The sequence below is a fragment of the Neolamprologus multifasciatus genome, chromosome 18, assembly GCF_963576455.1.
Source record: "Neolamprologus multifasciatus chromosome 18, fNeoMul1.2, whole genome shotgun sequence".
NCBI lineage: Eukaryota > Metazoa > Chordata > Actinopteri > Cichliformes > Cichlidae > Neolamprologus > Neolamprologus multifasciatus.
The window spans coordinates 23,933,427-23,949,731 of record NC_140456.1 but is presented as its reverse complement, the minus strand read 5'-3'; the positions used below and the strand labels follow the sequence as shown (position 1 = coordinate 23,949,731).

General features: G+C 40.1%; 1 protein-coding gene across 2 annotated transcripts in view; it reads right to left on the bottom strand.

Moving 5' to 3' along the window:
- The window catches only part of kcnn1a (potassium intermediate/small conductance calcium-activated channel, subfamily N, member 1a), a 64,295-nt gene that overhangs the window by 9,448 nt on the left and 38,542 nt on the right, over positions 1 to 16,305 (bottom strand). For both annotated transcript variants that reach the window (XR_014870958.1, XM_085141998.1), the window contains exons 4-7: positions 13,956 to 14,374; positions 2,512 to 2,653; positions 2,061 to 2,171; positions 449 to 576 (exon numbers count right to left, since the gene is read on the bottom strand). Coding sequence is in view for 1 of the 2 variants with exons in the window: in XM_085141998.1 (XP_084998124.1) it covers positions 449 to 576; positions 2,061 to 2,171; positions 2,512 to 2,653; positions 13,956 to 14,374 (800 nt within the window). In the remaining variant the exon portion in view is untranslated. The remainder of the gene's footprint in view (positions 1 to 448; positions 577 to 2,060; positions 2,172 to 2,511; positions 2,654 to 13,955; positions 14,375 to 16,305) is intronic.

Genomic DNA, 16,305 nt, shown 5'->3' with positions numbered 1-16,305 from the left:
GTGTGTGCGTGTGTGCGTGAGTGTACGTGTGTGCGCGCGCACGCTCTGTATGTGTCCATCTGTGAGAGCTTACATATGTGTATGACAATCAAAGGAAATGGTCTTCAAGGAGAGGACATTGTGGGAAAACAGCATTGTTGATACTATCAGATATACACAACTATGTGGTATTATAGCTGATAACGTTGCCTAACAACAAATATAATTAAGGAATGAACCCAAAGGGACTATTTTCTTTTACAGCTAATCAGTAAGAATTACATTATCTCAGATTAACAGTTCAAATGATAATACAGCCTAAATATTTTAATCACAAGTAGCATTAAAGATTGAGCATCAGTAGTTCTGGTTTTAGGCCATGCTGAAAGTCTCCTTGGTAGTTTGTGGTGAACGTCTCTGTCATATTTAGATTAGATTATGCAAAACACACAAGGTGTAGTGAACTTACTGGTGAATGGCTTGGAGAAACTTGCGCTGGTGTTTCCGCACCTTGGCGTGATCTATCTTCTTGACCAATTTTGTGTGTTTGTAAATGAGCCATGTTTCCCTGAGTACATTGGCAGCTGTGTTCTTTACCTATGAAACAAGGGCGAGAAACTTATATAACATAGAGTAGTTTGAACTGCTCTGACAGATTACAAACTGAAGCACCCAAAAGGTTAAGTTAGAATTACATGTGCCAACGTTGAGTTTTAAAAGCTTTTTTTCAAAGAAAAAAACTCATTGTATTCGACTCCATACACACACTCACCAGCCATTTCATTAGTTGCACCTAGCTAATACTGGTTTTGGATTTGTGAGAGCCAATTCCTCATGACATCACACAGTTACTGCAGATTTATCAGCTGCACATCCGTGACATAAATCTCCCATTCAACCACATCACAAAGTTGCCCTGTTGGACTGAAACTTCTTGTCACTTTCAAGAAACCGGTTAGAAACAATCTGAGCTTTGCGACATGGGGCTTTATCCTGTTGGAAGCTGCCACTGGAAGCTGGGTACACTGTGGTCATTAAGGGTTGGACAGGTGGTGTTTAAAGGGCGTTCAGCTGGTACTAAGTGCATTTAAACACCTATAGTTCATTTACTCTGGTCCAAATCAGTTTATGAATTTGTAAGCTTGTAGCTTTCCCTGTGGATTGTTTTTTTTACACAGAGTAAAGTCCAAGAGAACCAAAATGCATCACTGCAAACTACGTGAGAGTGTTCAGTCTGCTTGAATGGATCCATGCGTTCATGGTGTTTATGCCATATTCTGACCCTACCATCTGAATGTTGCAGCAGAAACTGAGACTCATCAGACCAGGCAATGTTTTTCCAATCTTCTGTTGTCAAGTTGGTTAGTCCATTGTTGCACCCGGTGGGATTCTCTGCTGCTATAGCCCATCCGCTTCAAGGTATGACATATTGTGCATTCAGAGGAGCTCTTCTGCATACATTTAAGTTCAATTTTATTTATATAAAGCCAATTCCTGACAAAAATTGCCTCAAAATTTCTGATAATGTAAGGGAAAGACCTTAAAATATTAGAAAGTTATCCCAAACGACCCCCTGTCAACAGTTGGAAGGAAAAACTCCCTTTTAACAGGAAAAAACCTCTGTCAGAATCAGCTCAGGGAGTGGCAGCCATCTGCCATAACTTGTGGGGGGTGAGGGGAAAGAGAAAAGAGCAGAAAGAGGACGAAGGGAGAGAGAGTCAGGGTTTAATAGTTACAAACGATTAAAACCAATAGTTGGCAGAAAACACACATAGGTTTCTTCAGCATGTTGTTTTGCCCATGTCTGCATATTTAAATGCACTGACTTCCTGTCATGTGACTGGCTGGTTAGACGTTTGCATTAACAAGCAGTTGAAGAGGTGTACCCAATAAAGTGGCTGGTAAGTGTGTTGTTTATTCTACAATCCCAGTCAAATTAACAGATTGGAAGAAGCAAATTGTTACACATTTTTTTGAGCTGAGAATGCTCGAAAGATTTATAAACCAAAACATTCACATCACTGTTACAAACACAAAATGCATATTATAAGAGTTTACTATTACAGTTTACTGTGACTCACTCGTTTGCAGAGTTGTGTGTCCATCATGAAGTTGTGGACATGCTTCTCAGCCTTGGTTAGCTCCAGCTTCCTGGCTACCACTGCAACTACCAACGCAGTGCAACCAGCTCCCTGTTGCACAAAAACAGCAACTGTTCTTTCTTATATGGACACTACGTTGTGTTTGGCTGGTGTTACATAGATCTCCATATATACATAGTACATTTCAGGTTCTTTAAAATAAATGCCCAGTGTGTGAGCTCTACAGAAGAAGAATTAAATACATGTTCTGGTAGGTTAAAAACAAACAAACAGAGGAAGCGAGAAACAAATATATGTTGAAGAATCAAGTTGAAATCTGACGTTCAGGTTGCACGATAATACTTTGAGCTTGAGGTTCCGTTCTATCTGATCATAGTTGTCTTGTGTGTTCTGTTATACATTTATGTAACTGAAGACATGATGAACCTACCATGATCCCTGTAAGCAGACACACGCCTTTCCCACAGTAGGTGTGTGGTACCATGTCTCCGTAGCCAATGGAGAGGAAGGTAATCGAGATGAGCCACATGGCTCCCAGGAAGTTACTGGTCACTTCCTGTTTGTCATGATACCTAAGGCAATGGAGATATGCAGAAGTCAGGAAAACTGGAACTCAGTTTCGTGAATGTGAGCATGCTGAAGAATGACATGGTGCTGTGTGAACCAAACGGGTTGTGAGCGGAGGTGGTGGAGGTGGTGAGGATCGAGGAGTAGGAAGAAATCATGATGGAAGGTGAGACACCTGTTTTATAAAGCCAGTTCAAAAAAAAATGCAGCAGATTTTAGTGAGAAACAACAAAAAAAAGGTCTACTCAGTACTTGTGCGAAAAACAGTAGAATTCCTTTCTGTTTTCCTTCATCTTTAAGACAGTTTTTAATGCAGAGCCATATTTTTAATGGGAAGGACGCTCAGAATAATGTGAAGGAAGGGGGGAAAATCACTTTCTAATTGAAATAACTGATTTGAAACTGAAACCATGATGTTCACCATCTGTAAGTTTGAAAATGAGGCACTTGATGAGATGAATGATGGGAAATTTAAAAAGAAAAAAAGAGTCTGAGGCCAAATGACATCATCTTGATTTAAAATGGAAAGAAATTATACTAAGTATAGTAAGCAAGTTTTAAATGACAAAGAGAGAGGCCATGTTGCTCAGCGTGACTGGATACAGTTATTTTCAGTATTGCAACCCCAGAAGGTACATCAGTGCATCCAAAAATGCATACGCTTCTTCTTTAAATCAAACTAATAGTCGGATTATTGGTCAAAGTTTAATAAAAATCTTCCTTCCTTCTCAGAGTTGCCCCGACAGAAGTTTTGGTAATGCAAATCATCAGTTCAAACTGACAGCCATGCTTGAAAATGTCGGACCAAAAGGCCCATAGTGCATACGTAAAGATACTTGTGTAACAAAAAACACAACGCACACAAAGCTGGATTGAGGATGACATTGCCATACCTTCCACAGCAAAGCAAAAGTCAATCACCGAGGCAAATCTGCCTCATTCACCCACCCTCATTCAACTCGCCTGATTATTCCCAATGGGCTGTCTAGGAGGAGATCAGATAAGATTTAATTTTGAAGTCAAAATCAAATATTCATTAAGCACTTTCAGACAACATCACGCTAACATCCTTATGACAAGGCAATCTAGACTCTGAGTCTAATTTCTTGGGATTTGGTTAAGGATTTTGTAAAGGGAGTGCTAACTGGGCCAATCATGAATTTCCGATCAGTTTGAAATATCCAGCAGCGTCCAAGCCTATGAACTCCGAATGACCAGCACAATCATCTCTAATTAGCGCACAAGTACATATCAGAACAGCTGGGGTTCAGCCTATGAATTTCTAAAGTTTTTTTCTACACCAGGAGGAAAAAAAAGATTCACAGTTTCATAGAGAAACCGTTTCCTCTTTCTCCTCCAAGACAGTTCATTGTTACCAAACACCATAAATGAACTAATCATGCCTTCCACATTTCTTAAAACTCCCACTCCCAAGTTTTTCTATTCATGCTCAAAGTCCGGGGGAAAAATAGCTGAGCGTTTTTGTCCCACAGAATGTCAAAAAAGTGTGTGGTCTATGGGATTCAAGCTTTTTCAATAACATGCAGAGAAGCAGTCTGTACAATACCATGCAGGAATAAAAAACATGTCTGCATCTGCATGCTTCAAAGCCAGTATATTGAGAGCAGGGGAGCAACAGAAAAACCTAGGGTCCATTTAGAGATTAACACCACCTATGACAAATCCTGCAGTATTACCATGTGAAAGGGGACCATTACGTCTTCTTGGTACTGATCATTTGTAAACAGTGGGGTGAGGACTGGTTGAGTAACAAAGGAAGAAGCTCATTGAATTTGACACCCCTGTCTCTTTTACCTGCATCCCAACACTTCACCAGCTGCCCTTTGATAACTGCCAGGGGGATAAACTTGATCAGCTGGCTAAATATTGTAATTACAAGTGACTACAATGTTAGTGACTAGTATGTTAATTTCATTCATTTTGTCATCAAGGCATGCAGAGAGTGAGTCACGTCTCCAAGGCAGGCAGGAATGTGCTGCACCTTTCAGCACAGTGAACAGTTTATTGCAGTGCAATATGGTCGCCTCTGTTGTAAATATGACCTATAAATATGCTTGGCAACAATGCAAAGAGGCATTGTTGCTTTCTCTTTTATCGCCTGTTTTTCTGTTGGTGGACATTTCATTGCACATATTTCAGCTCTCTGAAAAAGAGCAGAAGACAGCAGTACTGGAGCAGAGACAGAGGCTGAAATGGGAGCAAATCAATAGCGTTTTAAGGCTCTCAATATACTGTGTCAAGTTTTGGAATAGCATGGAGAAGAGCTGGCACCACTTTCAACTTATTCCAGGACAGGACATATATAATGTCCAGAGCAGATAGTTGTAATCCCCCCTGGTTAAATTCTCCCTGACAGACACTAACAGCAAATGCATTATTCTTGGATCAATTACCCAAACGTTTTACAGATTACATTATTTATCCAGCATCAAATGCAACAACACCGCCATTTACACCCAAAAGAGCACCGAGGCCTTCATTCTGCGAGACAGTGTGATGACCACAACACAAGACCAATAAGGCGAGGTCTCAAGTCGCAGTGTTTTAACTAAGCTGACCAGCAACGACATAAACAATTGCTTGTGAATGACTATATCGGCCTGTTCAAATCACCATCGGTGTAGTCTAATCAGCCTTTTCCCTCCCGACATGACTATGCTCTCTGTTTATGTGCACAAATGGAATCATTTCATTTTTCAGCTGCTGTTGTCTGTAGATGTTTGACAGAGGCTGACAACACAGCCTCTCTATAAATAAAGTAGCAAGAATGGATCACATGTGAATGAGCCGCACTTAACCTTGCCAACATGCACACACACACATACACTCAGGTTTTCCTTTCAAACCGGATTCCTTCACATACGCGAGATATTTTAACAGATGTTTCCTTCAGAACAAGGGCGCTTTTTAAGGTATCACACACATAAAAGTTACTACTGTGCTTCGTGCGCCTAAAATGCACAAATGAATTAAAAAAACACTTGCAAAACCCGATAGTACAACGATATTTAGATTTCAAACATGCTAGAGGAAGAACGTCAACCTTGCCTCTGTTTCTTGCCTTCTTTAGTCAGCCGGCACAGCGAAGCAAAGAGCCGAGCACTTTGTTCACACTGAAAAGCTCGTGCTTTACATTCTGAAGTCATCACCTTCATATAGTAACAGCACATCACCACTTTTGTCCAGATGTTCAATTGAGGCAAAATAAATGAAAAAAAAAGAAGTCAGAATGCCAAAAAATTAATCCGAACACTGCTGTGATGACTTTTAAAAAAATACATTGGGATGCTCCGCGGGGGGAGGGGTTTTAGTTGCAATAAACATGAGTAATGACAGCTTCTTTGAAAAACTGCAAACCTAGCAGTGTTTTTACAGCACAGCAATACACAAAAGTGAGCAAGCAAAGCAGCACAGCAAACTAAAAATCTGTACATTTGCTAATTGCTGAAATTGAAAGGGGACATATTGTATTTTTACATGCTTTATCATATTTATAGTGTTACAAAAATGGATCACATTACAGATTTAACATGGCTGAATTTTTTTTTAAATTGCTATGAACGAGACAAAAGCTCAGGCTTTTGAATCTTTGGGATTTCTTGTACCTTTAGGCTCAGTTTACCAAGAGCTCTTCTGCTCTTAGTTCTTTATGAACTAAAAGTACAAGTCAGAGAGAGAGAGAAAGGAGGTGTATGGTCATCTCAGTTGAACAGCTCTGGCTGTGAGCACAGTATTCCCACCCACTTGGTGTTCAAACACTCAACCAGAAGGGAGGATGGCCTTTGGATAATGTTCTTCTGAAGGAGAGGAGCTAAAACTACTTCTTTCAGACAGAGGGCTGAACCAAGTCACAGTGTAAGCTATATATGGATTATTTTGAACTGATTTATGCAAAGCTACTCAAGCAGAGTCCAAGAATTAAAATATGGAGTTGGGTATGATAATAGGGGAATAATAAGTCCACTTTAAATATGGTGGGAGTTTTCACAGTTCAAAGCAAAGCAAAATCCCAGATTCTTCCTGTGGCACCAACGTGAGACTGATTTGTGATTTTTGAAACTTTACAAGACCAGATTTTCAGTTTTCTCTAATGGCACGATTAGGTAAAATTTAGTTATGGATTAAATGTGTGAAAGAATTAATTATGGTTAATTAACAAATGTTAGCATGCTATCAATCTAATGTGATGAACATGGAACACGTTTTAGTTAAAAAATATGTAAAACTTAAAAATTCTGAAGGTTTTATTATTATGCAGTTTAGACTCAACCCACTGTAAAGTTTATGCCCTAAATTAACTGTATTGGTAATTACCAAAATTGTTTTTATGTTTCAGTAATGGTTAATCCACCAGTATGCACAAGCTCTTTATCTGAAATATTTTAATGTTGGTGTTATTGTTGTTAACCTAGATTTTCAAATGTACTGGCTAAAAAAAATAAAAATAAAAAATAGTCGTTAAGATGCCAAATTACAGTGATCTACTTGGATTCCTGAACAGAAATTTTTATTTTATTTGATTAATTTCTTCTTAAAGAATTTCAGTGTAACAGCTCAAATTTATAGAAATATTAATTCATTAAAGTTTGTTATTTGCCTAATGAATAATAATATTTTTTAATGTGAAACAATTTTTCGTATCCATGTGTGGGGCATCCAGGTGGTTCTCAGGTTGCTCTGCCTGGTCTTGGAGTCCTGGTGGTGCTTTGACCCATTGGTGTTATTTCCAAAGCTACTATGAAGTGTGCTCATGTATTGACTATACATTTTGCCTGCTGAAGTATCTGAGAGGAGCTTCCATGTTGTGGAGAGGCAGGTGATTACCTGGACGGCAACAGTGTTGTACCCTTGTAAGGCTCCTTCATGCATATAACCTCTTACATTGGGGTGGCTGGCATAGTAACATCTGACATGGACCTCGTTAATAAGGCATGTGTACATGTATTTTATAATATCTATGTTTAGACAGCTTAGGAAAAAAATAGATTTCCAAGTTCTCTAATTGCTTTCTGTGATATGTGTACAATGAAGAAAGCTTTTATATGATGGTATATGTCATGCAATTCAAACATGAAATGAAATTATGCAGACGAATCTGCAGCAATCTTCACCTCTTGGCTTTGTGCCCAAATCCAACTCTGTCAAATGAATTCTTAAACACACTTGAGCAGTCAAGGGGCTCAATGTCACAGTGACCTGTCATCAGGAAATCAAACACAGAGGAGTGGCTGTCTCACAAGATCTGATGTAATTGTGCTTCGGTCAATTAGCACGAAATATAAACCACATGGAGGCTTGCCATGTTGCAGAAACTGGATATTAGCTTTAAATTAAGTACCTGATTTCCTCTATATATGTGTTGCAGGGAATAAATGAATTTTAAAGTGCCAGTGCAAAAATGCACACACTTTAAAGAAGAATTAATTCTAAATCTACTGCACTACTGTCAATAGGGCTGTTTGATATAACGATATATATCGGATGACGATATAAAAACGTCTATCGTTTCATTTTACGCTATCGTTTTGTTCGTGGTGTCGCAAAATAAACTGTTTACGGCAAAATTTTTTCATGGTTTTGATGGTTACTGTAGTGGCTATATTAGTTTCTTAAAGTTCTCTCTTTCTCTTATATTTAATATAACCACATTACAGACGGACATGCGCCTGTTTTTATGCGTTGTGGTTAGCAGCAATGACACTAAAACCATCGCGTGTCCGCTTGTTTATTTTCCACATAAACCTTTCACAATAAAGCTCAAGATCCTGTTGACACTTTTCAAAATAAACTGAATCACGTGAAAGAGTATGCAGAGTGTTTACGGATGAGAAGCAAAAAAGAGTCGTCAGGTGCTAAAAAAGAAACCTTAGACTCAAACGTTAGAACAGGCTTTTCCCCGCAGCACGCCGTGTAATAAATACGAAAAAAGAAAATGGCGGGCGTTACAACTTATGTCTAAAAATGTATCGTTTTATGCATCTGTTAAAACACTCGACTCCAGGTACACGACACCCAGCCGGAAACACTTTCACAGAATTTACAGAAAATGTTACATTTTTGTGATTTTTTTTTCTTTTCTTTTTTTTTGGTGATTTATATCGTTATCAAGACGATAGATGTCTTATATCAGGATATGAGATTTTGGTCATATCGCACAGCCCTAACTGTCAACCAACTAAAATGTTTTCTTTTTAACTGAAAGCTCTTTAAATTTGCTGACTCAAGGTTTTATCCCCCCCTCAACGAGGCTTTCTCTGGGCCTCTGCTGCCAGAAATGCTCAGAGTGTGTTAGCACATCTGCATTTTTTTATTTATTTTTACAGGGTCAATGAGAAAACTTTCAAACAGTATGCTGTAACTGCAGAGATTTTCTGCAAGTCACTCAATTATGAATAATGAAGTAAATAATGTCAGCTGGCCTAAGCCCTTTACAGTGTTGTGTGTGCGCCCTTGCAAACTTTCGTAATTAACCTGAGAACTACAGTCAGTCTTTCCTGTCATGAAGTCAGGTCTCTCTGTGCTATGTTGGGACTGTCCTCCCTAATCTACAGACAAGAAACTCCATTCGTGACACCCTTAATCTTAATGTTTCAGAGCTGGAGTGTGTGCTTACATCAAAGGTTATCAGATTGACAGTAATCCATCACAGATGTTTCGCTGAATTAGGATAGCGACACCTCTGGAAAAGCTCCTCAGTAAGCTTCCAAGCCCAGTAACACACTTTACATTCTCAACTCCAACAATAGTTGTTTTGCTCAAGCTAAGAAGCACTTCAAAACAGTTTCCATGTAAATGTTAAAAATCTTTTCCACGAAGTAACTCGTTCATCCTCTGATGCACACTCGGTATTAAACCATCATGGGACACACAGAAACACCGAAACACTACCACTCCACCTCCACTGCCAACTCAGTACATCTAAACATTTTCTTTCATGTTTCAAATCTTCTCAGTACACTCAGCCTTCCACAATGTGTGGTTTACTTCTGCACACAACACAGAGACTGTCTTTAACATTACACTTTTAACTCTTTTAGGTGCACGCAAAAAAATAGACCTACCAAATGATTGTGAAGTTTTCAAGTTTTCAAGTCCTAATCATCAGGTCATTATTTTATTTTTGTCCCTTTTTTTTGCAGCTGTAAAGAAACCTTTCAGTTTTGCTTATTAAACTACTTGTTTTCCCACACGTGAGAACCACAGAGCAGAAGCCTCAGCAGTGAGTCTGTTCTTCCAGTGAGGCATTAATAGGAGGAGTCAGTGGAGCTGACAGTCCCCCAAATCAGACTTTTCCCTTTCTAAGAGTAGACTGAAACAAGCAGGAGGATCTCCTAGACAGGATAACAACTCCACGTGTAAACTGGTAGAAGCAAATCCACCGCTGCTTTGTCTTTCGGAAAATCATTTCTGAATGCATATGATCGCATCAAGACTGCAGAGAGAGACAGTAACTGATGTGGCTGATGAAAAACAGAGAGCTAACTTAATTTTATGTTACTGCATGTCAGTCTTTTACCTGTCCCAGTGCTTATCACATATTATGCAAATTTACCTTGTGGGTTACATGCGCTGATAGGCTACAATCAATACTAGGCCTGCAGAGCAAGCACGCTGTCACATCAAGTGAAACAATGAAGAATCTAACTGTCCCTGGTGAATATAGTAGTACATGCCACATCGAATCAAAGAGGCTCCCTTACATTGCCCACGTTGCAGCATCAGACTATAAATGTAAACCTACTGTAAGAAACTCAAAGGAACGGCAACATTTCGGTTTTGTATATGTTTGGTTGAGCTCACAGCCTGGAAACTGTAAAGTTACAAAGCCTGCTTGAATATTTCATGTAAACATGTGGTTGGTGTGAGAAAGTTCAAGTTGCTCTGGTATGCATTTCTCCAGTTAAACATTCGGATAACCTGTCTTGGTTGGCGCTGTTTGTATCTTGAGCCTGATAATCTGGTGCTGTGCTCTAAGGGAAAGTTAGCTAAACTTTCTTGCCTTTTACGTAGCCTACAGGCCCTCAATGGAGTATGCGAGGTGAGAAATAGCAGCCTCGCATTGCCCCGAAATAGAGCGTTTTGTTTCAGATAACAAAGTTAGAACAGGAGTGGAAGAGAATTAGATAACAGCTAAAGAGAAAAAGGAGTGAGAAACCAGGGAGGCAGGCAAGGCATGCATGCAAGTGTGTAACTGAGTTCGGGCTGGATTACGCCTGCTTGTTATGGATAAGGAAAGGCAAAGGGACAAGGAATCAGTAGTGGGGAGAGATGAGGAGAAACTGCAAAGCATGCCACGTTAGATGGGTACAGTAGGAGATCTGCAAAGGATCAGTCAGCAGTAAGAGAGAGAGGGAGGGAGGTGTCTTTGGTAGTGAGGGAGAAGCCAAAAGAGCTTAGTTAAGGAGCTTAGTTGAGGTAGGTTAGCTCTGAGGATGGGCTGTAACAAGAAAGATGGGAAAGGGGGCCAGTGTTAAATCCATCTACTGTAACATTAGCATTTCTCCCATCTCCACCCTCTCTCAGTCCCTCTGGTTGTGTGTCTTTCATTCCCCCCATCTAGGCATTTTCCAGGTAGACTCCGTGTTCGTCCAATCTCACACCGTACTGCCCTTTGATTTACTTCGCAGCGTGGTCAATGTGACAGTGTTACGGCGCATTTAACAGATACAAGTCACATACAGCACTTTGGGAAACAAGCGCCTCTTTTTTTTCAACTTTGGTTTCACTTGAAATGATGGGATTGATAAGTAAACATGAAAACTCGCATGCTGTTTCAATGTTTACTAAAAGAAAGGAGGAAGGGGAATGACATTCGGCTCACGTGGGCAAACAAAAACTAGAGACGCCGCATTCGGCAGAGACCAAACTCTTGTTTTTAAACGATGTCTCCGTTAACACATGTAGCAATGGAAAGCAATGCTCTCATTTACCCTCTAACTGCGTTACGCCACTCGCGTATCTCTCATTCAGGATCTTGCTGTGCTAAAAGTAACACGCAGCCCAGACAAAAGTGCCCTCAGCTAAATACACGAAATGACTTGACATTCGTTCTCTTCTTGCACACGCGGGCCTTATTTTGATAACAGAGGACAAAGTGTCTTCATCTCTGCAGAACAATCTTTTGGGTAGAAGCAACAAAAGTCTGTGGAAAACTATAACACTGTTCAATTAGTTTTGTGAGGGGAGACACATAATGAGATGGTAATGTGTGAACACAAAGAACAGAAAGGCCTTTGGTCCTCGAAAATCTTTGGAGTTGCTGCTAAAAAGACATCTTTTTGCAGTATGGATCTATAACAATTGCATAAGGAGAGAGAGAGAGAAAAAATGAGATAAGACAAATTGCCCTCTGGCAGACTGGTGAAGGTGACTTGAAGGAGTTGCTCCATTTTTATACAAACTTCCTCCTCCAGCTCCTACCGGCCTAATGCACAACAGTTAGCAAAGAGACGCTTGCTTCAAAGTGCTGCTCACACTGTAGGTCTCTGCTGTCCTCCTACAGCCACTAAAATCTCTTAGGAATTGTGCCACTTTCATGCCAACTAGAGAGCCCTTCCTAATTCTCCGTTTGACCTACTGGGTTTGGAAAGGATCATCGGTCAATTTTGTTTCAGAGGAGCTGCCCCTTCTCCCCGCTACCACCACCCCGCTCCCCACCACCCTCCAACCCCACTCAGGGCAGCAGTGGCGCCAGCTCGGTGAAAAAAATGATAAGTTGGGTTTTCCACGGCTAGAGAACGAGGACTCACATGGTATCCCTATGGAGCAGCATAGTGGGGAAATAGAAAGTACAACAAAACATTATACAAACACACGCACACACATGCACACACACACAACCTTCATGTGCATGCTAAAGTGCACCCATCCATAGTAACAGACGTAGACATACAGACACAAATCTACCCATCTGGACACATTATTCTGAGGCTAAATGATTAATAGCATGCCCTGCTCATGTGTTTGTGCATTTTTAAACCAAACCACACTCTAGAGATTCTGTGCCTCTCACCTCCTTATTCATTTAAGTTCAGAAATCCAAACTAAACCCATGTAGTTTGTTTTTCCCTCTACCAGCCTTTGACTTGAATGAAATGACTCCTTCCTTTTATGAGGTGCTAAAGACTGAATGATGGCACAAATGTGACATATAGCCAATTATAATAGAGAGACTTTGTGCAACTTAACTTTATGGAGACGTCATCATTTGCAAATTTAATGTTGTGTTTTCAACCAATGCATGAAGCGCTTTAAGTGCTCAGGTAGAGTAGAAAAGCGCTATATAGGAACCAGTCTATTTATCATTGGGTTAAGGTTATCTCATGCCTGTGACACCTCACTGGCCTCCCTCTGTGCTCCAGAGGAGCTGGTGTGAAAGTTTTTGAGTTTTAAATCCACCAGCCACGAAGATCCCAAGGTAAGGGCGTGTAAAGGGGGTTGGTTAGTGACAGGTTAACATGTGGGTAGTTAGGGGGCAGGGGTACAGGAGGGAGAGGGGAGGTACTTAATAAAAGCAGGCAAGATGAGCTGCAGCAATAAAAGAAAAACCTTCCTCTGACGGGATGTTTAGCCTTTGTGGTGTAGCACGTGTAGACTAAAATATTGGGTTTGACAAGAACTGCTGCTATAGATTTTCCCACTCTCCACCCATGCAACTCGAGTCCCCCTTCCACACCATCTATGCAAAAGTGAATTTAAAAACATCAAAGCTGGCATTAATGTCTCATTTCCCTATGCAAATGCACAAACGAGAAAGAAAAAGAGAGCCTCTCATTTCTCCCTGCCTCTTTCATTTTCAGCGAGAATCATTGGTGCCCCCTTGAGACGAAGCCCGTTGCGCAGTTTTGGTGAGAAAAACGGGTTAGGGGATCCTGGGGGCTGCTCTGCATTATCAAAACAAACCATTCAGCAAACAAACAATTAAACACTCATGAATTATGGACAAGCCATCTAAAATAGCAATAAAAACAAGGAGTGGGAAGTCGTGGAGCAAGTGCTGAGCTAATGAAACGTGTGCAAGGGTGTTTTTAAATAGCCGGGCAGTGGTGTAGTATGTGGGCGTATTAGCGTATGCCTTCCTGCACACATGTACGGCATCAATATGTAACCTATTCTGATGATTCCACATAATTTCCGGGAAAGGACAGAAAGCAGGGAAACGCGTGGGAACAAAAGCGATAAGTGAAGGAAGAGAAGACGTCTAATAATCCACAAAGTGCAATTGTGCATCAGCCATTTTGGTTTGTGCCCAGCAACAACATCCATTATTCACAGCCCTGTATTTACCTCTCACAGACACGCACAGTCCATGCAGCAATGATCCAGGAGGATATACTGAACACCAGCAGAACAGTTCCTGGACAGATGGTCATGAGGGTCTTCATGACAAAGCGTGTGTTGAAGTTAATCTTGTTGAGGGCGCCAATGCTGCGGGACGAAGCGTCCGTGAACAGCTTGCTGTGGAGTAACATGACTCTGCCAATCAGGTAGAGTCTCAGGAACATGGGGATGGAGAGGATGATGTCCACATCCGCGTCAGCCACCGACGGCGTGTAGGTAAAAGCCAGCCGCGCTGTCCATGTGAAGACATACTGGCCCGGGATGGGGTGAATGGCACACACCAGTAGTTCCAGCACGATGAAGAAGATTCGCTCATACGTCATGGCTATCCTCCAATCATCCGCACCATTGTCGACCATAAACAGCTGAAGGAAAAGACAGACCGAGGTCAGTTTGGATAAACTTAGAATTTCCTTCCACGCTCAACTTCTTTTCCTTCTACACATCTTTAATACATTTTCAACCACATGGAGCTTTGAATGAGGCCTCATAGTATTGGTGTGTTTATAAATGATCCATAAGACATGGATGCTGCTCATGATGGCCAATACTTGATCTACAAATATCAGCATTAAAAACACCTGCCAAAACTTGTGTAGATCAAAAATGTCAGTATACTGGGATGGTGGGAGGTGGTGATGGTGAGTTCCTCTGGGCTTGTCCTGAGCAGGTTTTGTGGTGTCCTGGCCTTGTCTGTGAGAAATCCAACATTTCTCAAGCAGAAGATCATCATTGTTATTCTTCTTTCTTTCTTCTGTTTTTTTAATTTGGCTGATCTTTGTAAATCAAGCTAGCAGACAAGAGTAGCATAGGTGTCTTATGTTTTCGATTTATAAACAACACACCTCTAAGACTCAAATAAGCTAAGGGCAATAAATATACGGAGCATGAGATGTATGGCAGTAGTTCTAGTTATCCCAGGAAAACTTTACAGAAACTCAAATACAATAAAACAAACAAAAAAATGTATAGATTCATCAAGACTACTGTTTGCAAATAAATAATACAGTGTTTCTGGACAACAACTTGAGAGTCATTTAAGAGTGATCCCACCCCCCACTGGAAAACCTAAATTGTGGCATAAACCTTTAAGCATAATTTTTTACAAAAATTGTGAGAAGGTTCAATAAAAAGCAATTGAAATCTGTCAATTGTTTTGTGGTTTGAGGTTTAAAGGGTTAACAGATTTAATTTAAGATAAATTTTTCTCTATGGCAACAAAACATTCAGCCTAATACTGCTGCAGAGGTTCCTGTGAATATGCTGCACATGTAGGTTACTCTTCTTTGCCTCTCGCCAGGTCCTTACTGTTTTGGGTCATTTTCTTTCTTTAGAAAGACAAAGTAGTCCATCTCCCATTGTTACCTGTTGCCCTTTTTTCTCCACCATCCTCTTAGCAGTATAAAATACTAATTGTCGCACTCAGGATAGCATTTATGATGCATCAGAGTTTACAGTGACATAGTTTTCCTACACTGCCTTTGTACAGACAACGGGGTTTGTAGGAAATGTCAATATTTAGTTCAGTATTAATTTAATCATCTACTATGATGTCAGTTTTGTTTGTGTAAACTATTTAGTAACAATTTATAATCACAGTCATTAATAGAGCAAAAACTAATCATTTTATTGATTTGAATCAATAAACAGACGATTGCAAACACTTAATACTGACTATTCCACCTATAAACATCTATAAAAATGTAATTTTATCAAATGTTTACAATACTTACTTAACTGGCTGTGGTTTAAATCTTAAATTGGAGATTGCTGTGGTCCTGTTTCTCTCCTGTTTAGTTTTGTTTCCACTTGTCTACATTTTCTGTGAATGATTTTGGAGTGAGACCTCTCACGATTTCTACATGCGTATCACAGGACCAACACTACGAGACATCCTGTACAAATCTGAGACATCAGAGGCTCTGACAACAGCAATATTTCACACCCTGAGACTGAGAACAGGCTCAGTGAAAGGTAATAATAAAAATTAAATGAAAAACTTTATCACAAAATCACAATGACTCTTTGCAGTCACTAACTAATATAAGATATTTCACACACAGTATGAAATAAGTATTGTCTCTTATCAGTTATGATACACCACATGTACAGTACTCATTACTTTACATTTTGCTACAAACATAGGTGCAGCGATTTATTAAAATGTGTGCAAATGTACATGGAAATACAGCACACAGTTTGTACACTTCCGTCAATATTTGGTATCAACACCTTTATTCTTCATCACAGCCTAAACTCTCTCAGACAGCTTTCTTTTAATTTCTTGAAGTAGTCT